At 39.2% G+C, this 22,264-nt stretch overlaps 1 protein-coding gene and 1 pseudogene across 6 annotated transcripts in view; both read left to right on the forward strand.

Annotated features, from left to right (window-relative positions):
• The window catches only part of GOLM2 (golgi membrane protein 2), a 126,503-nt gene that overhangs the window by 57,237 nt on the left and 47,002 nt on the right, over window positions 1–22,264 (forward strand). For all 6 annotated transcript variants that reach the window (XM_012442279.2, XM_012442280.2, XM_064366000.1 and 3 more), the window contains 2 exons: window positions 18,163–18,261; window positions 19,286–19,456. In XM_012442279.2, the coding sequence (XP_012297702.1) occupies window positions 18,163–18,261; window positions 19,286–19,456 (270 nt within the window). The remainder of the gene's footprint in view (window positions 1–18,162; window positions 18,262–19,285; window positions 19,457–22,264) is intronic.
• On the forward strand, window positions 460–8,833 carry LOC105710046 (glyceraldehyde-3-phosphate dehydrogenase-like; annotated as a pseudogene).

A 22,264-nucleotide genomic window follows, 5' to 3' on the forward strand; every position in this document is an offset into this window, starting at 1 on the left:
AGTAATTACTTCTATAATTATAGCTATTTGTACGTGACTGAAATTGCTAAATGTTTAGATCTAATAAATGAAGTGTTGGTCCTTTCCTTTATATAGTTTTGTTGTTTTCTGAAATTCTTATGGGTTTCCAATTCATAGCGTATTCCCCTAAAATAAAGGTAAGGACAAACGCAGTAACATGAATTTGAAAATGAAGAATCAGAATTACCAAGCTTTGTTTGTAAGGCAGTGAAGTAGTCAAGTGATTTTTAAAAATTTATTTATTTATTTTGAGATTCAGTCTTGCTCTGTTGCCCAGGCTGGAGTGCTGTGGCATGATCTTGGCTCACTGCAACCTCCACCTCCCAGGTTCAAGCAATTCTCCTGCCTCAGCCTCCTGAGTAGCTGGGACTGCAGGCATGCACCACCATGCCCAGCTAATTTTTGCATTTTTAGTAGAGACGGGGTTTTACCATGTTGGCTGGGATGGCTCGATCTCCTGATCTGGTGATCCACCGATCCGCCCACCTCGGCCTTCCAAGTGCTAGGATTACAGGCGTGAGCCACCGTGCTGGCCTCAAAAAAATAATTCTTTAAAAATGTTAAAGAGAGGCTGTTTGCCTTTTTTTTCTTCTTCTTTTCTGGCTATTTCTGTTCATTGTATGTCTCTTTCCTCCTTAATGTGTCTGCTTCTTATCCATTTTCACTTGAAGGCCTGACATAAACACATTTTAAAAAATATTAGTCACGGCCGGGCGCGGTGGCTCAAGCCTGTAATCCCAGCACTTTGGGAGGCCGAGGCGGGTGGATCACGAGGTCGAGAGATCGAGACCATCCCGGTCAACATTGTGAAACCCCGTCTCTATTAATACAAAAAAATTAGCTGGGCACGGTGGCGCGTGCCTGTAATCCCAGCTACTCAGGAAGCTGAGGCAGGAGAATTGCCTGAACCCAGGAGGCGGAGGTTGCGGTGAGCCGAGATCGCGCCATTGCACTCCAGCCTGGGTAACAAGAGCGAGACTCTGTCTCAAAAAAAAAAAAAAAAAAAAAAAAAATATTAGTCACATAATGTCTACACTCAGAACTCAGTGGAATTAAACTGAAAATCAATAGCAGAAAGATAGGCTTTCTGCTCCTTCTATGAGATAAAGGACTACATCTCATGCAGCACTAGCCATGTCCCTGAGACATGATGAAAGTGAAGGTTGTAGTAAACAGATTTGGCTGTTCTAGGCATCTGGTCACCTGGGCTGCTTTTAACTCTGTCAAAATGGATATTGTCATCAGTGACTACTTCACTGACTTCAACTACATGGTCTGCATGTTCCAGTATGATTCCACTAATGCCAAGTTCCATGGCACTATCAAGGCTGAGAATCAGAGGTTTGTCGTCAGTAGAAATCCTATCACCATCTTCCAGGAGCAAGATCCCACCAAAATCAAATGGGGTGATACTGGTACTGATTGTGTTGTGGAGTCAACTGGTGTCTTCACTACCTTGGTTATGGCTGGGACTCACTTAGAAGTGGGAGCCAAAGAGTCATCATCTCTGTTCCCTCTGATCCCCTGTCTGTGATGGGTGTGAACCATGAGAAGTACGAAAGCAACCTTAGAGTTATCAGCATTCCCTCCTGCGCCAGCAACTGGTTTTGAATGCTGTATGCAACCAGTCAGAATACCACATACACTGCACTGTTCTGAGAGTGTTTCCATACTTACCACCTACCTACAAGGGTTGATCCCTATTTTTACCATCATCACCCTATGGTGCAACACTTGAAAGAAAAGACCCGGACTAGAGGCTATGGACTTCAAGATCCACTAAAAACAGTTTTCCATTTGCTTGGAGGTATTTGGGTAATCAAAAATGTTTAGTCACTGATTCACTGTGACTTAAAGATCAATGTTCATTGTGACATAAAGACTCATTAAGATCTTTATGACCAAGAGCCTGAAAATCTTTTTGTTATGCTGTCTAATATTTGTTTGATGATGTTACTTTTCACCTGTTGAGCCCTAAAAAATTAAAGATTCAATGGCAACAATAAACTTGCCATTTAAATTTGTTCAGTAGCCTACATCATCAAGGTCTCTATCTGTGTCAAACCTATGGCCACTCTATATGCACTTTGTTTACTCTTTATACAAATAAATATACTAAAGACTTTACATGCAAAAAAAAAAAAAAAAAAAATCTCTGACCAAGATCATCCATGACAACTCTAGCATCATGGAGGGATTCATGACCACAGTCCATGCCATCACTGCCACCCAGGAGACCTATGGATGGCTCTTCTAGGAAATTGTGACGTGATGGTTGTGGGGCTCTCTAGAACATTACTCCTGCATCTACTGCACTTCCAAGGCAGTGAGCAAGGACATCCCCAAGCTGAATGGGGAGATCACTGGCATGGCCTTCCTCATCCCTATCACCTGGGTGTTGATTATGGACCTGACCTTTTGTCTGGATAACCTGCCAAATATGATGACGTCAAGAAGACAGTGAAGCAGGCATTGGAAAGTCCTTTCAAGGGCACACTGGGCTACACTGAACACCAAGTTGTCCCCTGTGACTTTAATGGTGACACTCTTCCACCTTCAATTCTGGAGCTAGCATTGCCCTCACCAACCACTTTTTCAAGGTAATTTCTTAGTATGACAATGACTGGCTATAGCAATGGGGTAATGTACCTCATGGTCCATATGGCCTCCAATGAGTAACAGCCCTCTGGACCACCAGCCTGAGTGACAGCATGAGAGAAAAAGAGAGGCTCTCAGCTGCTGAGGAGTTCCTACCACACTCTATCCGCTGCCATACCAAGAATCTCCACTCTACCACAGTTTTCATGCCATATCCTCTGAAGAATGGGAGGGCCCTAGAGAGCCCCACCTTGTCATGTTCCATCAGTAAAGTCTTCTGTACTCAGCCAAAAATAAAATAAAATAATAGAAAGATAACTGGAAAATTCCAAAATATGTGGAGATTAAACAACTACTTCTGAATAATGTATGGATCAAAGAAGAAATCTCAGGAGAAATTTAAAAATTTTTTGAACTAAATGAAAATGAAAACATTATCAAAATTTATAGGATCCAGTGAAAGTCATGCTTAGAGGGAAATGTATAGCAGTGAATGCAAATATTAGAAAAGAAGAAAGGTCAGCCAGGCACGGTGGCTCGCGCCTGTAATCCCAGCACTTTGGGAGTCCGAGGAGGGCAGATCATGAGGTCAGGAGATCGAGACCATCCTGGCCAACATGGTGAAACCCTGTCTCTACTAAAAAATACAAAAATTAGTTGGGCGTGGTGGCGCGCACCTGTAGTCCCAGCTTCTTGGGAGGCTGAGGCAGAAGAATTGCTTGAACCCGGGAGGTGGAGGTTGCAATGAGCCGAGATTGCACTACTGTGCTCCAGCCTGGCTCCTGGCAACAGAGGGAGACTCTGTCTCAAAAAAAAAAAAAAGAAAAGAAAAGAAGAAAGGTCTAAAATCGATAATTTAAGTTTCCACCTTAGAAAACTGGAAAAAAAAAAAAAAAAGGCAAATTAGGCTGGGTGCGGTGGCTCACATTGTAATCCCAGCACTTTGGGAGGCTGAGGTGGGTGGATCACCTGAGGTCAGGAGTTTGAGACCAGCCTGGCCAACATGGTGAAACCCTGTCTCTACTAAAAATACAAAAATTAGCTGGGTGTGGTGGCGGGCGCCTATAATCCCAGCTACTGGAGAGGCTAAGACAGGAGAAATGCTTGAACCTGGGAGACAGAGGTTGCAGTGAGCTGAGATCACACCACTGCAATCCAGCCTGGGCAACAAATTGTGAAACTCTGTCTCAAAAAAACTGCAAATTAAATCCAAAGTAAGCAGCAGAAAAGACATAATAAAATTAGAACAGAAGTCAATAAAATTAAAACCAGGAAATCGGTAGAGAAAATCAATGAAACCAATAGCTGGTTCTTTGACAATATGCATAATTTTGACAAAAATGCATAAGCCTCTAGCAAGGCTAAGAGAAAAAGAGAGAGGACACAGATTACTTCTGTCAGAAATGAAAGAGGATTATCACTACAGATTCCAGGGACATTATAAGGAAAATAAAGGAATACTATGAACAGCTCTATACCTACCAATTTGATAACCTACATGAACTATACCAATTCCTTGAAAGACACAATCTGCCAACTCTACAAGAAGATAATCTGAGTAGATTTATATCTGTTAAATAAATTTAATCAATGATAACCCTCCAAAGGAGGAAGCACCAGGCATAGATGGGTTTGCTGGCAAATTCTACCAAACATTAAAAAAGAAATTATACCAATTATCTACAGTCTCTTTCAGAATATACAAGCAGAGGGAATACTTCCTAATTCATTCTATGATGCCATCGCTATGTCAGTACCAAAACCAAAGAAAGTCACTACTGCAGACCAATGCCTTATGATCTTAGATGATAGAAAATTTTTTGCATCTTAGATATAAAAATTCTCAATGAAATATTAGCAAATTGAATCCAACAATGTATAAAAGAATTTGGCCAGGCGCTGTGGCTCACGCCTGTAATCCCAGCACTTTGGGACACCAAGGCAGGCAGATCGCAAGGTAAGGAGATCGAGCCTATCCTGGCCAACACAGTGAAACTCCATCTCTACTAAAAAAAAAAAATACAAAAATAAACTGAGCCTGGTGGCACGTGCCTATAATCCCAGCTATTCGGGAGGCTGAGGCAGGAGAATCACTTGAACCAAGGAGTCAGAGGTTGCAGTGAGCCTAGATCACACCACTGTACTCCAGCCTGGAAATAGAGGGAGACTGTCTCAAAAAAAAAAAAAAAAAAAAATTATTGTCTGGGCATAGTGGCTCATGCCTGTAATCCCAGGACTTTGGGAGGCTAAGATGGGCAGATTGCTTGAGCTCAGGAGTTCAAGACTAACCTGAGCAACATGACGAAAACAAATCTCTACAAAGAAATGCAAAAACTAGCCAGGTTTGGTGGCACATGCCTGTGGTCCCAGCTACTCAGGAGGCTTAGTTGGGAGGATTGGTTGAGCCCAGGAGGTTGAGGCTGCAGTGAGATCACACCATTGCCTAGGTGACAGCAAGACCCTGTCCACCCACCCCCCTAAAAAAGAAAAAAGTATATCACAGCCAAGTGGGATTTATCCCAGATATGCAAATCTGGTTTAATAATAATAAATCAAGTAATGTGATTCATCATATCAGCAGACTAAAAAAGAAAAATCACATGATTATATCAATGATTTTTATAATGTAGTAAAAGCATTTGGCAAAATCCAAAACTCATTCATGTAAAAAATACAGTTAACTAGGAATACAGGGAGTCTTTCTCAACTTGATACAGAATATCTACACAAAAATGTACAACTAATACCATACTTACTGATGATAAACTAGAAGTTTTCTTGCTAAGATCATGAACAAGGCAAGGATGTGCCTTCTTACTACTCCTTTTTGATATTATACTAGAAGTCTTAGCTGGCATAATAAGGCAAGAAAGGGAAATAAAAGTTAAACACATTGGAAAGAAGAAGCAAGAAGTAAAACTTTCTTTGTTCACAGATGTCATTATTATCTTCTATGTAGAAAACCCAAAAGAACTGACAAAAACACTCCTGGAACTAGTAAGTGATTACAGAAGGGTTGCAGGACATAAGGTTAATATATAAAAGTTAATCACTTTCCTATATAACAGCAGTCAACAAGTAGAATTTGGAATTAAAGACATAATACCATTTATGTTAATACTTTCAAAATTCAGTTATTTAGGTATAAATTTAATAAAATATGTAAAGGTCTATATAAGAAAAGCTATAGAACTCTAAGGAATGAACTCAAAGAAGAATTAAATAAATGGAGAGAGATTTCAGATTCATGGATAGGAAGGAAGACTCAGTATTGTCAAAATGTCAGTTCCTCAGAGTGTGATTTATAGAATGATGTGATCCAAGTCAAAAGTCCAGCAAGTTATTTTGTGGATATTGACAAACTAATTCCAAAGTTTATATAGAGAGGCAGGCCAGGCATAGCGGCTCACGCCTGTAATCCCAGTACTTTGGGAGGCCGAGGCGGGCAGATCATTTGAGGCCAGGAGTTTGAGACCAGCCTGGCCAACATGGTGAGGCCCTGTCTCTACTGAAAATACAAAAATTAGCTGGTGTGGTGGTGCACACCTGTAATACCAGCTACTGAGGAGGCTAAGGCATGAGAGTCGCTTGAACCCAGGAGGCAGAGGTTGCAGTGAGCCATGATTACACCACTGCATTACAGCCTGGGCAACAGAACGAGATCCTGTCTCTAAAAAAAGAAAAAAAAGAAAACAACTTGATAAAAAATGGACCAAAGACCTAAACAGACACCTCACCAAAGAAGGCATAAAAATGGCAAATAAATATATGAAAAGATGCTCCACATCATGTGTCATCAGGGAAATGCAAATTAAAACAACAATGAGATACCACTACAGTAGATTTTGGCCTATTAGAATGGCCAAGTTTTGTGAGAATGCAAAATGGTCGGTCACTTGGAAAGACAGTTTGGCAGCTATCTTCAAAACTAAACATAGTTTGACCATATGATCCTGAAATTCTACTCTGGTATCTATTGAAAAGAGTTAAAAACTTATATCCATACAGTAGCCTGCACATAAATGTTTATAGAAGCTTTATTCGTAATTGCCAAAACTTGAAAACAACCAAGATGATCTTTAGTAGGTCAGTGGATAAACTGTGGTACCTCTGGACAATGGAATATTATTTAGCACTGAAAGTAAATGAAATACTAAGACATGAAAAGGCTTGGAGAAAGCCAGGTGTGGTGGTTCATGCCTGCAATCCCAGAACATTGGGAGGCCAAAGTGGACAGATTGCTTGAGCCCAGCAGTTGAAGATCAGCCTTCGCAATACAGCGAAACCCCATCTCTACAGAGAATACAAAAATTAGCTGAGCGTGGTGGTGTGTGACTGTAATTTCAGCTACCCAGGAGGGGCTGAAGTGGAAGAATTACCTAATCCTGGGAAGTTGAGGCTGCAGTGAGCTGTGACTGTGCCATGCACTCCAGCCTGGGTGATGGAGTAAGACCCTGTGTCAAAAAACAAAGAAGACTTGGAAAAAATTAAATGCATATTACTAAATAAAAGAAGCCAATCTGAAAAGGCTACATACTATATGATAGCAACTATAGACATTCTGGAATAGAAAAAATTGTGGAGACACTAAAATGCAATTAAAAAATTAGTAGTTACAAGGGGATGAGAGAGAGAGAGAGATGAATAGGCAGAGCACAGAAGATTTTTAGGGAGGTGAAATGCTCTGATACTATAACGGGGAGACATGTCATTATACATTTGTCCAAACCCATAGAATGTGCAACACCAACAGTGAGCTCTAATGTAAACTAGGGACCTTGGGTAATTAGATTGTGCCAGTGTAGGTTCATCAGTTTTAACAAACGTACCACTCTGGTAGGGGGTGTTAATAATCAAGGAGGCTATCCATGTATGGGAGCAGTAGGTATATGGGATGTTTTTCCCTTCCTGTCAGTTTTGTTTTGAACTTAAAACTGCTGTACGTCTTTAAAAAACAATTAAAGAGAGGCCAGGCTCATGCCTGTAATCCCAGCACTTTGGGAGGCTGAGGTAGGAGGATCACTTGGTTCCAGGAGTTTGAGATCAGTCTAGACAACATAATATGAGACAGAAAAAAATACCAAAATTAGCTATGCATGGTGGCACATGCCTGTAGTCCCAGCTACTTTGGAGGCTGAGGTGAGAGAATCACTTGAGCACAGGGAATTTACGCTGCAGTAAGCTGTGATGGCGCCATTGCATTCCAGCCTGGTCAACAGAATATGACCTTGTCTCAAAGAAAAAAAGTAAAATTAAAGGGAAGTAATTATAGTGATATGTGAGAGGAGGAAAAAAGATAGGAAGATTATGTTTTAAGGCCAGGTACTGTGGCTCACACCTGTAATCCCTACAGTTTGGGAGGCCAAAGTGAGAAGACGGCTTGAGGCCAGGAATCCAAGGATACAGTGCGCTATAATCATGTCACTGTACCACTGTACTTCAGTCTAGGCAACAGAACAAGACCCTGTCAAAAAAAAAAAAAAAGGATTATGTTTTAAGGAAGCATTGTAGTTAATCATTTATATTTTTGGTAGAGATTATTTTTCTAAAAGCACTCTCAGGCAGAAATCTAAGTTATCAAAATTTAAAAATCTTAACAAATTATCAGTCTTGATATTAAAATTGTAATTAAATTTTTTTCTTAGCTATCTTATAAAACAGACATCAGCAAACTACCAGGTGGCCACTTGTTTTAATAAATAAAGTTTTACTGAAACATAGACATACTCATTTGTTTATATATTGCCTATGACTGCTTTTTTGCTAGAACAGCTGAATTTAGTAAGGCCCACAAGCCTGAAACACTTACTATCTGGCCCTTTAAGAAGTTTTCAGCTGGGTGTGGTGGCTCACACCTGTAATCTCAGCACTTTGGGAGGCTGAGGCGGGCAGATCGTCTGAGATCAGGAGTTTGAGACCAGCCTGACCAACATGGTGAAACCCCATCTCTACTAAACACACACACACATAAAAAATAATTAGCTGAGCTCAGTGGCAGACACCTGTAATCCCAGCTACTCAGGAAGCTGAGGCAGGAGAATCACTTGAACCCGGGAAGCAAAGGTTGCAATGAGCCAAGATCGTGCCACTGCACTCCAGCGTGGACATCAGAGTAACTCTGTCTCAAGAAAAAGAAAAAGTTTTCATATCCCTGTTATAAAGGAAACTTGAATCCTTCCTATAGATTAAAATTCCTACTTTGATTATCATTTCCCTTCAGCCTGAAGAACTTCCTTTAGCATTTCTTGAAGTGCAGGTCTTCTAGTGTGAATTTTTCAACTTGTTTATCTGAAAGTATCTTTATTTCATCTTCATTTTTGAAGGCTATTTTTGCCAGATATAGAAATGTGGTCTGATGGGTTGAGGGCATTCATTCAGCATGTTCAAGATGCAGTTTCAACTATCTTCTGGCTTCCATTGTTTCTAGGTCAGCCATCTTTCTTTTGTTCTCTTTTATTAGTGTGTATTTTTTCTCTAGATGCTTTTAAGATTTTCCCTTTATCTTTAATCTTTATCAATTTGACTAAGATGTGCCTTTTTTTTAAATTTATTTATTTTTTTTAATCCTGCTTAGGGTTCTCTGAGGTTCTTAGATTTGTGGGTTGATGCTTTTCACCAAATTTGAGGAAATTTCAGCATTTATTCAGATCAAGTATTATTCAAATTTTAAAATTCTTTTTTTATCCTTCTAGGACTCGAGTTATAGACTTTATTTATTTATTTATTTATTTATTTATTTATTTATGATGGAGTCTCGCTTTGTTACCCAGGCTGAAGTGTAGTGGCATGATACCAGCTTACTGCAACCTCTGCCTCCTGGGTTCAGGTGATCCTCCCACCTAAGACTCCCAAGTAACTGGGATAACAGGCATGTACCACCATGCCCAGCAATTTTTTTTTCTTGTATTTTTAGTAGAGACGAGGTTTCACCCTACATGTTGGCCAGGCTGGTTTCAAACTCCTAAACTCATGTAATCCACCCGCCTCAACCTCCCAAAGTGCTGGGATTACAGGCATGAGCCACCATGCTCGGCTGAGTTGCATGCATTTTAGACTGCTTGATATTATCCCACACACCGCTGAAGTTCTGTTTAGTTTTTTGTAATACCTTTTCTCCTTCAGTTTGCTTAATGTCTTTGATTTGTCTTCAAATTCATTGACCCCATTTTTGGCAGTGTTTAGTCTGCTTTTAAGCCCATTCAGTATATATTTCATTTTAGATGTCGTACTTTCAATTCCAGGAGTTCCATTTGGTTCTTTTTTACTTCCCATTTCTCTACCAGATGTTCTCACATTTTTCTTTAAATCCTTGAACATATATATACACACCCACACACATACATATACATATACACACATATGTGTACACATACACATATACATATATATATAAACAGTTGTTCATAAGTTCTTGTCTGCTAATTTTAACAAGTGGATCACCTCGCCATTTGTTTCTGTTGATTCCTTTTTTTTCTTGATTATGGGTCATTCTCTGCTTTTTTGTATATCTAGTAATTTTATTTTATACTTTATGAGTATTACATTTATGAGTCTCACCTTGTACATACACAACCTGGGGCTTGGCCAAAGACCCAAGGGGTAATCCCCATACAAATTTCTGCCCTCTGTTTCATCCCACATTGCTTCCTCCTCTGTAATATTCTTTCCTCCAAATTCTAGCCACCTCAGCAGGCCAAACTCTGATGATCTCTGTCTCCTCTGCTCACAAAGACTACCTATTCATATATATCACTCCTTTTAAGATCACTGTCTTGTGCTGATGGTTGTACAGTGCTTACAAACAGCTGCCTCATGTATTTTGTCTGCCTTTTTAATTGTTTAGGGTAGAGTAAATCCAATACTAGTTAGTATGTCATTTCTAGCAGTGGAAGTTCATATTGTCCTTTTTAAATTAAATAAATTGATCTCAAAGTTTAAAAGAAACTCAACAATTCACAGACCATGTCTCAGGAGCCATATTAGAACATCATTTTAAATACTGTATGTATATGTTTACCTATATTTCATGGAGAGCTGAGATGGTCCCATTAACCAGTATTTGAGCAAATTTCAAGTGCATTGTATCTGTTCATATACACAGAGCAAAGAAAGAATGTTATATCATTGTTTTGTATTTAATGTTCATGCTTCAGAATGATTAATATTACTTCATCTCTTTCTAGGAGTTTTTATGGTCAATTGCTGATCTGAGTTTCAGTAACTTTCCAAAATGTTACTATAAATAAATATTCATCAGGACTCTGAAGTGTGAGTCAACCATATAATCAGGAGGCTCAGTAAATTGATCATAGCCGGTCAATAAATGGATTAGTTTTACATGTAAATTGTAAAACTAATCAGATTGTTTTCTCAAGCTAAATCTTAGATTCTTTTTCATTCTAAGGATACTTTACTTTGACAGCTCTAAATACTGCAATATGTAGTGATCACAAACTATTTGCTAGGCTTTCCTCATAATCCAGAGGAAAATATTCTCACTTAGTCCCCACATTGATCATGCAGGGTCAATGGCATCATCTCTATTTTATAGATGAGGGTTGAGGCTTAGAAAAATTAGAAACTAACCCAAAGTTATACAGTTAATAAATTACAGAGCCATGATTTGACTCTCTAAAAGAGAAAATCTGGTCTAACTCCAAAGCATATGTTTTTTATTCTTTTATTCTCTTGGCTGTGCAGTAGAACCACCTTTGGAGCTTTCAATAAGTACAGAAACCCATGTGCCATTCCCATATTCAGTATGTCAGGGGTAGTATCTGTAATATTAGAATGCAGCCAGAGTTGAGGACCACTGCTTATCAGTGCCATACTCCTCTGTAGTCATAGGCACTGGATCATGAAGCCCTGCTAGTCAGGAAATTGGAAGTCTCAACGGTTTTGAGATTATAGCCCTGTTGTTAGAGTAAGAAAGTGAGGCTGGGCATTGTGGCTTATGTCTGTAATCCCAGCACTTTGGGAGGCTGAGGTGGGCGGATCACCTGAGGTCAGGAGTTCAAGACCAACCTGGCCAATATGGTGAAACCCCTTCACTACTAAAATACAAAAAATAGCCGGGCATGATGGCAGGTGCCTGTAATCCCAGCTACTCCAGAAGCTGAGATAGGAGAATCACTTGAACCCAGGAGACGGTGGTTGCAGTGAGCCAAGATCGTGCCACTGAACTCTAGCCTGGGCAGCTAAGTGAGACTCCGTCTCAAAAAAAAAAAATAGAAAATGAGAGGAAAAGGCAGGGTCAGTTCTTTTTTGGCTCTCAGAGTAAAGGCTGCAACTGAAGCTTAATAGAGAAGTGGAGGATGATTAATCCTGTTTTGTTTTGTTTTTGAGACCAAGTCCTGTTCTTATCACCCAGACTGGAGTGCAATAGTGCAGTCTCAGCTCACTGCAAATCCGCCTCCCAGGTTCAACTGATTCTCCCACGTTCAAGCGATTCTCCTGCCTCAGCCTCCTGAGTAGCTGGAATTACAGGCGCCCACCACCATGCCTGGCCAATTTTTGTATTTTTAATAGAGACGGGGTTTCACCATGTTGGCCAGGCTGGTCTAGAACTTCTGACCTCATGATCTGCCCACCTTGGCCTCCCAAACTGCTGGAATTACAGGCGTGGTCTTTAATGAAGAGGACCAGGTTAAAATATAAAGAGAGCTGCTCTATTTATTTTATTTTATTTTATTTTATTTTATTTTATTTTATTTTATTTTATTTTATTTTATTTTATTGAGATAGAGTCTCACTCTGTTGCCCAGGGTAGAGTGCAGTGGCACGATCTCAGTTCACTGCAACCTCTGCCTCCTGAGTTCAAGTGAGTCTCCTGCCTCAGACTCCTAAATAGCTGGGATTACAAACACGCACGATCACACCCAGCTAATTTTTGTATTTTTAGTAGAGACAGGGTTTCGCCATGTTGACCATGCTGGTCTCGAACTCCCTGCCTTGTGATCTGCCCACCTTGGACTCCCAACATGCTGAGATTATGGGTGTGAGCCACCATACCTGGCCAAGAGCTGCTTTAATATCGTAAATCATTGTCATTATAGTGTTTGCAGCCTACTCTGCATCTAATTTTCCCCACACTTTCATTGTTTTCAAGCTCACATTTGTTACTGTTTTTTTCTTAATTTGTTTGAGGAGTATTCTTAATTTGACTTAGGACTTTCTTGTCTGAAGATTTATAGGCTGGGCACAGTGACTCATGCCTGTAATCCCAGCACTTTGGGAGGCCAGATCAGGAAGATGGCTTGAGCACAGGTGTTCAAAAATAGCCTGGACAACATAGTGAGACCTTGTTTCTACAAAAAAAATTTTTTTAGCATGTGTAGTGTCACATGCCTGTGGTGCCAGCTACTCAGGAGGTTGAGGTGGGAGGACTGCTTGAGCCAGGGAGGTTGGTGCTCCAGTCAGCCATGATCACACTGATGCACTCCAGCCTGAGTAACAGAGCAAGACCTCTCAAAAAAAAAAAAAAGAAAAAGAAAAAAAAAAGAATGCTCATCATAAATTGTTTATAATGATAAATTGAAAACCATGGAAATCTTACAGGGAGGGTTCATTAAATTTGTTATATTCATAAAAATGTAATATGTAGCCATTAAAAAGGATGATGTTGAGCTATATTTATTGGCATACAAAGATATCTATGTTGTTTTTTGTTTTTGTTTTTTAAGACAGTGTTTCCCTCTGTCACTCAGGCTGGAGTGCGGTGGTGTGATCATGGCTCACTGTAGCCCTAGCCTCCTGGGCTCAAATGATCTCCCATCTCAGCTTCCTGAGTAGCTGGATTACAGATGTATGCCACCACACCTGGCTAATTGTTTTTACTTTTAGTAGAGACAAAGTCTTGCTAGGTTTCCCAGGCTGGTCTCAAACTCCTGGAGTCAAATGTTCTTCCTGCCTTGGCTTCCCAAAGTATTGGGATTGCAGACATGAGCCACTGTACCCAATCTGTATCTGTGATTTTTTTTAACTAAATAGAAAACAGATTACAAGAAGGCAAGTATAACATAATCTCATTTTTGTGGAGGAAAAATAGACATACTTGTATGTGTATACACAAGTATCTCCTATACGAAATAAGAGGGTAAGTTTAATAATTACTTCTTTTTTTTTTTTTTTTTTTTTTTTGAGACAGTCTTGCTCTGTTGCCAGGCTGGAGTGCCGTGGCATGAGCTCGACTCATTGCAACCTCCACCTACCTGGTTCAAGGAATTCTCCTGTCTTAGCCTCCAGAGTAGCTGGGACTACAGGTGCCTGCCACCACACCCAGCTAATTTTTGAGTTTTTAGTAGACACGGGGTTTCACCGTATTGGCCAGGATGGTCTCTATCTCTTGACCTCGTGATCCACCTGCCTTGGCCTCCCAAAGTGCTGGAATTACAGGCGTGAGCCACTGTGCCTGGCCTAATTACTTCTTGTTTTAATTTTTAATTTTTGTAGGTATATAGTAGGTGTTTATATTTATGGGCTTATAACTATTACTCTAGCCTCTGGGAAGTCCTCTTAAGTATTATATCCTAGTTATAAATAAATACCTTTCCCCTTAGTTCAACAAAAGCAATGCTGGAGTTTTCTAAGAGGAATTTTTCAAGGAAACAAAAACAGGAAAGTAAACAAAAGGCAAAGTAAAAAGCATAGAAATCAAAGTGTTTACAGGATACACACTGTTTTTTCCTATGTTAGTAAATGTCTGTCCACCAACCAGTTAAGTTGTTACAGTTTATGGGGCTCTAAAGTTTTTGGGAGCTGGGTGTCAGGGCTCATGCTTATAACTCCAGCACTTTGGGAAGCCAAGGTGGGGTAATTGCTTGAGGCCAGGAGTTTGAGATCAGCCTGGGCCACAAAAAATAAAAAATTAGCCAAGTGTGGTAGAGTAAGTCTGTGGTCCCAGCTACTTGGGAAGTTGAGATGGGAGAATCACTTGAACTCAGGATGTTGAAGTTGCAGTGAGCCATGATTCTGCCATTGCCCTCCAGCTTGGGCAACAGAGCAAAACCCTGTCTCAGAAAGTAAAAAATAAAAAGAAAAGTCCTTGTGACTCTGCCACCCAGGCTGGAGTGCAGTGGCATGATCTCAGCTCATGGCAACCTCCACCTCCCAGGTTCCAGCAATTCTCACGCCTCAGCCTCCCCAGTAGCTCAGATTACAGGCATGTGCCACCACGCCTGGCTAAATTTTTTGTATTTTTAGTAGAGATGGGATTTTGCTGTGTTCGTCAGGCTGGTCACACTCCTGGCCACAAGTGACTCATATGCCTCTGTCTTTCAAAGTGCTAGGATTATAGGCATGAGCCACCGCACCCGGCCCGTTGTAGCAATTCTTTACCCACATCTCTCTAGCCAAAGCTATAAAATTGAGAGTTTTGATTCAGCACTATCATTTGGTAATATTGTAGAAAAAGGTGGAATGACATAGAAAATATGTATTAAATAAAAATAAGATTATAAGATAATGTATATGATATAATCCTAATTTTAAGGCATACAGTGTAATGTACAGAAATAAAAAAATCAAACATACCAGAGAGATACTCTCCAGATGATAACAGTGGTTATCTTTAAGTGGTAGTACTACAGTTAAATTTTAATTTATTTGCATTTTTTGTGTTTCTAAGTTTTCTATAGGAACACATTATTAAAAAGTATATTTTTAGGCCAAGCACAATGGCTCATGCCTGTAATCCTAGCACTTTGGGAAGCTGAGGTGGACTGCTTGAACTCACGAGTTCAATACCAGACTGGGCAATAAAGTGAGAGCTCATCTCTATAAAAAATTTAAAAAGGAATCAAGTGTGTTGGCATTTATCTAGTCCCAGCTTCTTCGGAGGCTGAGGTAGAAGGATTGCTTGAGCCTGGGAGGCAAAGGCTGCAGTGAGCCAAGATCACATCACTGCACTTCAGCCTGGGTAACAGAGTGAGACCCTGTCTTAAAAAAAAAAAAAGAGGAAGAAGAAAAAACATATATACATCTACTTATGTGGGTTCCATAGTGCTACTCTATTGCTGTTATCTCAATTCTAAATTCTTCTGAGTGTTTTATAAGGGCCCTTTTTAATCTTGCTTTGTTCTGTTTGTCTAAAATCAGTTTTGCCTCAAACAGTAACTTTGTTCTTGAGCAGGAAGCATTATTATATAAAGCTAAGGATATGAATGATTACTTCTTTTTTTAATAATGAAGGAACCTCTCTCTGTCTTCTGTTTTGTTTAGAGCTGGGCCCAGCTAGGGTCCAAAAATGATCAACGAATTTGTAGATTATCATTGCCTTCTGTTTCCAAATGTATCTATCAGATGCTTACTGTCCTCAGAGTCTGTTAGCAAATCAAAATTGTATTGTTAAAGTTGGCAAAGTGCTGCTCTTTTAAGACATTTGTCGATTGTAGTTATTTAGCTATTCTGTGTGCAGAAGTGGGTGATGGTATTGCAGATGGCAGTAGGCATAAGAATATAGGAGCACAGTGAGATTCAGAAAACCTCAACTTTCTGTAAATTTGAGTGGTGTGTGTTCTTAGAGTGAATTTAAAATGTTGGGGGTCCTTAAGTTTAGAAAACGATATAATAATAAATGAAATATAATCATTGAAATAAACTTTTAATGATTATAAAAATAACCCAGGCTGGGTGTGGGGGCTCAATGCCTGCAATCCCAGCACTTTGAGAGGCCGAGGTTGGTGGATCACTTGAGTTCAGGAGTTTGAGACCAGCCTGGCCAACATGATGAAATCTCATCTCTACTAAAAATACAAAAATTAGCTGGGCATAGTGGCCCACACCTGTAGACCCAGCTACTCGGGAGGCTGAGGCAGGAGAATCGGTGAACCCAGGAGGTGGAGGTTGCAATGAGCCAAATCACACCACTGAACTCCAGCCTGGGTGACAGAGAGAGACTCCCTCTCAAAAATGATAATAATAATTGCCCAAGTATATATACTAGTTAGGATTAACTAGACTGTGATGTATTAACAGACAACCCCCAAATTGCAGTGGCTTAAAACGATAAAAGTTTATTGATTTGTTCATCCTATAGTCTCAAGCAGGTTGTGTAGCTCTTTTTGCAGCTCTCCTCCATGCAGTGACCCCTTCCATTATATTAAATGAAAACATATAGCATTGTCTCTGTGACACCTAAGTTTTAGAGGAATACAATGTGTTACTAACCATATCTTATAGATGGGGCTTTCTGGTTTTTTCTGTTTATTTGTTTTCTTTCTTTCTTTCTGGTTTCCTTCTTCACTCATGCCTCTGTCATGTTAAGCTGCCCAGAGATAAAATAGAGTGAGTGGTAGTGAGTGAAAAACCATTTTTTTTCTGTTGATTTCATTTCTTAAGAGAGAAGAAAGTCCCAACTATAAGTATGTACATCTTTGCACAAAACTTAAATGTTCTGTCTTCAGAATAAAAACTCATTTCATTGGATTAGTTATATTTAGTTATTGTTAGTTACTCAGATTTTAAATAAAACCTAAATATGACTAATAATGACTATGTATTTTTAGTAGAGATGGAATTTTACCTTGTTAGCCAAGCTGCTCTCGAACTCCTGACCTTGTAATCCACCCACCTCAGCCTCCCAAAGTGCTGAGATTATAGGCATGAGCCATCGAGCCTGGCCTATTTTATTTATTTATCAAATCTTTGTTGAACTTTCTCTTACATGCTAGGCACTGTTCTGTGTGTTGGGAATATAGTGGTGACGAAACAAACTTTGTACTGTCATGGAGCTTATATTCTGGTCAGAGTTATTGGTCAAAAAAATCTGTGATGGGGCCGGGCATGCCTGTAATCCGAGCACTTTGGGAGGCTGAGGCAGGCGGATCACCTGAGGTCAGGAGTTCGAGACCAGTGTGACCAACACGGAGAAACCCCATCTCTACTAAAAATACAAAAATTAGCCAGGCACGGTGGCAGGCACCTGTAATTCCTGCTACTCGGGAGGCTGAGGCAAGGCAAATCACTTGAACCCGCGAGGCAGAGGTTGCAGTGAGCCAAGATCATGCCATTGCACTCCAGCCTGGGTGACAGAGTGAGACTCCTTCTCAAAAAAAAAAACTGTGATGGATGGTACAGTATATCAATTAGTAACTGTAAATAAATTAGCATTCCAGCTATAAGGATTACAAAATGAGAATGCACATCATAGAATTAGTGCAATGTAAATTGATTCAGGGTGGGATTTTTGTTTGTTTGTTTGTTTTTGAGATGGAGTCTCACTTTGTCCCCAGGCTGGAGTGCAGTGGTGCACTGCAACCTCTGCCATCTGAGTTTAAGCGATTCTCTTGCCTCAGTCTCCCGAGTAGCTAGGATTACAGGCACCTGCCACTGCACCCGGCTAATTTTTGTATTTTTGGTAGAGATGGGGTTTTACCATCTTGGCCAGGCTGGTCTTTAAACTCCTGACCTCGTGATCCATCCACCTCAGCCTCCCAAAGTGCTGGGATTATAAGCATGAGCCACTGCGCCTGGCCCTCATGGTGGTTTTTTTTTTAGAAATCGTAGTATCAATGGGAGTAATATGGATTTATTTTTTTCTTGTAGCTTTAAGGAAGCCTCCTATTTCAGTTTCTCAACAAGAAAGTCATCGAGCAATCTCCCATCTTCCAACTGGAGAACCTCTTTCCCCAAATATGCCTCCAGGTATGAAGTCTTATTCTTATAATTCCATTTGAAAACCAATTTACTATTCCTGTGCAGTTATATAATGTATAAAATATATCACCAAGCAGTGTAGTGAAATAGAATTTTTTCTTTGAAGTAATGTTATATATATTTTAAGACTACTAAAAACTCAGAGAGAAATAATCATCTGAAATTTCACATTATCTGGTGGATTTTTACAGTCTTTTTCTTAAGAACAGAAGTATTATTTATTGTGCCACTTTGGGCTATATTCCCTTTCCTCTCTGCCTGCTATACAGGTTTAGCTTCTTCAAAATGTGTTCAAATTTATCTCATAGAGGCCTTCTATAAATGACTATGCCCACCTATATTAAACTCTTTACTTTGTACTTATGAATGTATTTATTCCTTGGACACTCATTCGATTTTATAGAAACATTTCCCTAAAATGAGAATAGATATGATTGAAGAGACTCACTTAAGGGAGATGATGGAAAGGAAAAATGTCAGAGTGGCATAGGATGTTTTCAATCCAAAATTAAAGTCTTTGATAAGGATAAAAAGGGAGGTGGGGGAAAGTGAGGTGGTATCCAGTAGATAATGCTAAGAAAGAATCAAGAGTCAACACTTGTAAGTCACTGTATAGATGAAGATGACAGAGAATAGAAATTTCAAAAGCCTTACTGGATTTTGGATAGTTCTGATAGAGATATGGAATTTGGAGGAAGGAAAAGATATGGGTATCATTGCTATACTGATCTATGGATTTCTACTGTATACGTTTTTGGTGAGTAAGTTTATAACCATTAGTGGAGACAGTTACCTGGGAATGATCAGTAAACCTCCCACAGCTAAAATCAAATAGATCATAAGATTTGATTAAAGAAATGAGAGTAAAGCTTTAAAAAAAAAAAAAAGAGCTCTGTGGCTACCCAAGGTTAAACAACAGTGTGTCTTAGCTTTCTAAAGCAGATCTTGTGAAATTCATCTTTAAAGATTAAATTAAATTATGTTCTTTTAATTTGATGTTTTTATTCCACAGATTCACACGTAAACCACAATGGTAACCCTGGTACTTCAAAACAGAACCCTTCCATTCCTCTTCAGCGTTTAATTCCAGGCTCAAACTTGGACAGTGAACCCAGAATTCAAACAGATATACTAAAGCAGGCTACCAAGGATAGACTCAGTGATTTCCATAAATTGAAGCAAAGTAAGAATCAATTGATGAATATTATGCTAAAAATATTTCTTTAAATGTTATATGAATTAAGGTCTTCATTATTCTGATCTTTAATAAATGTATAGTGAAGTTATATGTATTTAAAGAGAAGGTATGAAAGTGTCAAAATTTAAAGGAAATGTAGGTTTTGGTTTTAAATGGATAGATACTATTTTAAAGAAAACTTTAAAAAGGTTCTCATGTTCTCCATTGTTAAATTTCAGGTGAGTTGACTTTTTTTAAAAAAGGCAATACTTATGAATATAAACTTCTTTGGAGAAATGAGAAAAGATATATTTTGATAGGCTAACAAATGAAAACTTTGGTTACTTTGATGAGGAAGGAGAGAAGATAAATAGTTTTGAAAAATGGAACATTCTGGTAGAAGCATATACTGTAGGGAGACTGTCCTAGTGGATTGCTCAATACTGCTTACTCCTGCAGTCCCTTCAATTGGAGTTTTCCTCAGTTAGATGTTAGAAGTATAAGAAAAAATTCTGGTAGTAGAATTTGAGGCAGGAGAGTGTCTCTTAGATCAGCTTTGTTAAACTGTACTTTTCACTGGTTCTGCTTTTCATGACATCTTCTTACCATCAATTCTGAATAGACTCCCAAAGTGTGACAGGGAAAAGAAAAAAAATTCTGAATATACAATCTTTAAAAGCTTTGGTTTGTCTTTGGTTTATTTTTATTTATTTATTTATTTATTTTTGAGACGGAGTTTCGCTCTTGTTACCCAGGCTGGAGTGCAATGGCACGATCTCAGCTCACTGTGACCTCCGCCTCCTGGGTTCAGGCAATTCTCCTGCCTCAGCCTCCTGAGTAGCTGGGATTACAGGCACGCACCACCGTGCCCAGCTAATTTTTTGTATTTTTAGTAGAGACGGGGTTTCACCGTGTTGACCAGGATGGTCTCGAGCTCTTGACCTCGTGATCCACCTGCCTCGGCCTCCCAAAGTGCTGGGATTACAGGCGTGATCCACCGTGCCCAGCCTTTGGTTTATTTATTTTTAATTTTTGGCAATCACCAGGAGTAGGATCACATTTTTGGTTTTTATGATGGCTTCTGTCTATGGTAGCAACTGTGCAGAGCACTAGTTAGGCAATTATTTGTAGAAAGGTTACTTATAAGCTAATAATTGAACAATGTTATATTTGTGAATTTATTGAAGATATTTTATTTATTTATTTAATCATTTTTATTTATTTATTTTTAGAGACGGGGTCTCACTTTGTTGCCCAGGCTGGTCTTGAACTCCTGGGTTAAAGTGATCCTCCCGCCTTAACCTCACAAAGTGCTAGGATTACAGGCGTGACCCACCACACCTGGCCTATTCAAGGTATTTTTGTTGGTCTTATAACAGTTATTCAAATTTATTCATATATATGCATGTATATTTTGCATTAATTTAATTGGCTTTCCTTTCTTGAATTTTTTTTTCTATTTTCTTCAAATAGAAAATTCCTTGATATTTTAAAGCATATCTGTGTATCTTGACCAAAATATTGTGTGAAAAATATTTTTATTACAAGGATTTAGCCAACATTTTAAATATAATGAAAAAATATTTCCTCCAAATTGGATTGGGAGATTGGCTTGAAAACTTACATCTCAACAAGAAGAGGTGTACACTAAGAGCATAACAAATAAAATATCTTGATTTGATCATTTAAGATTTTCTTCTTTTTTAAAAAATTTTTTTGAGATGGAGTCTTGCTCTGTTGCCCAGGCAGGAGTGCAGTGGCGCCATCTCAGCTCACTGCAACCTCTGTCTCCTGGGTTCAAGCAATTCTTCTGCCTCATCCTCCTGAGTAGCTGGGATTACAGGTGTGTACCACCATGCCCTACTAATTTTTGGATTTTTTTGTAGAGATAGAGTTTCACCATGTTGGCCATTCTGGTCTCGAACTCCTGATTTCAGGTGATTTGCCCACCTCAACCTCCCAAAGTGCTAGGATTACAGGTGTAAACTACCATGCCTGGCCAAGATTTTCTTCTAAACTTATTCTATACATTTTTTAAATTGTTACCTTACTTGTATATATTTTTAGCTGAAATTCGAGTAAAGAAGGTGATTGGAAATAATTGTTAGGAAATTATCACTCCACAATGATTTTGAAAAGAATCTAGGCATGGTGGCACATGCCTGTAGTCCCAGCTACTCGGGAGGCTAAGGCAGGAGAATGGCTTGAACCCAGGAGGGGTTCAAAAAAAGAAAAAAGAAAAGAAAATAGCCTATTTAGTTTTAAACCCTCACTCCAAATTCTTTTCCATGTATCACTAATGTATATAGAGAGTTGAAATCAGTGCATGCACAGTTTTGTGATTTACTTTGACATTTCTTTTTTTGTTTTTTTGATGGAGTCTCGCTCTGTTGCCCAGGATGGAGTGCAGTGGCACAATCTTGGCTCATTGGAACCTCTGCCACTCAGGTTCAAGTGATTCTCCTGCCTCAGCCTTTCAAGTGGCTGGGATTACATGTGCGTGCCATCACGCCTGGCTAAATTTTTTTGTATTTTTTTCTTAATAAAGACAGGGTTTCACCATCTTGGCCCAGCTGGTCTTGAACTCCTGACCTTATGATCCACCCTCCTCAGCCTCCCAAAGTGCTGGGATTACAAATTTTATGTAACTTAAATTTTTATTAATATATATACATACATACACACACATATATGTATACATATACATACATATACTCCGTTGTGCTTAGGCAATAATAATTTACTTAAGTCTCCTCTCTTACTGTTAATTTTTCTTTCCTTTTTTTTCTTTCACATGACACTGCAAACCTTTAC

Source organism: Aotus nancymaae, unplaced genomic scaffold, assembly GCF_030222135.1.
Source record: "Aotus nancymaae isolate 86718 unplaced genomic scaffold, 86718_ANA_hifiasm-v0.15.2.pri h1tg000062l, whole genome shotgun sequence".
Lineage (NCBI taxonomy): Eukaryota > Metazoa > Chordata > Mammalia > Primates > Aotidae > Aotus > Aotus nancymaae.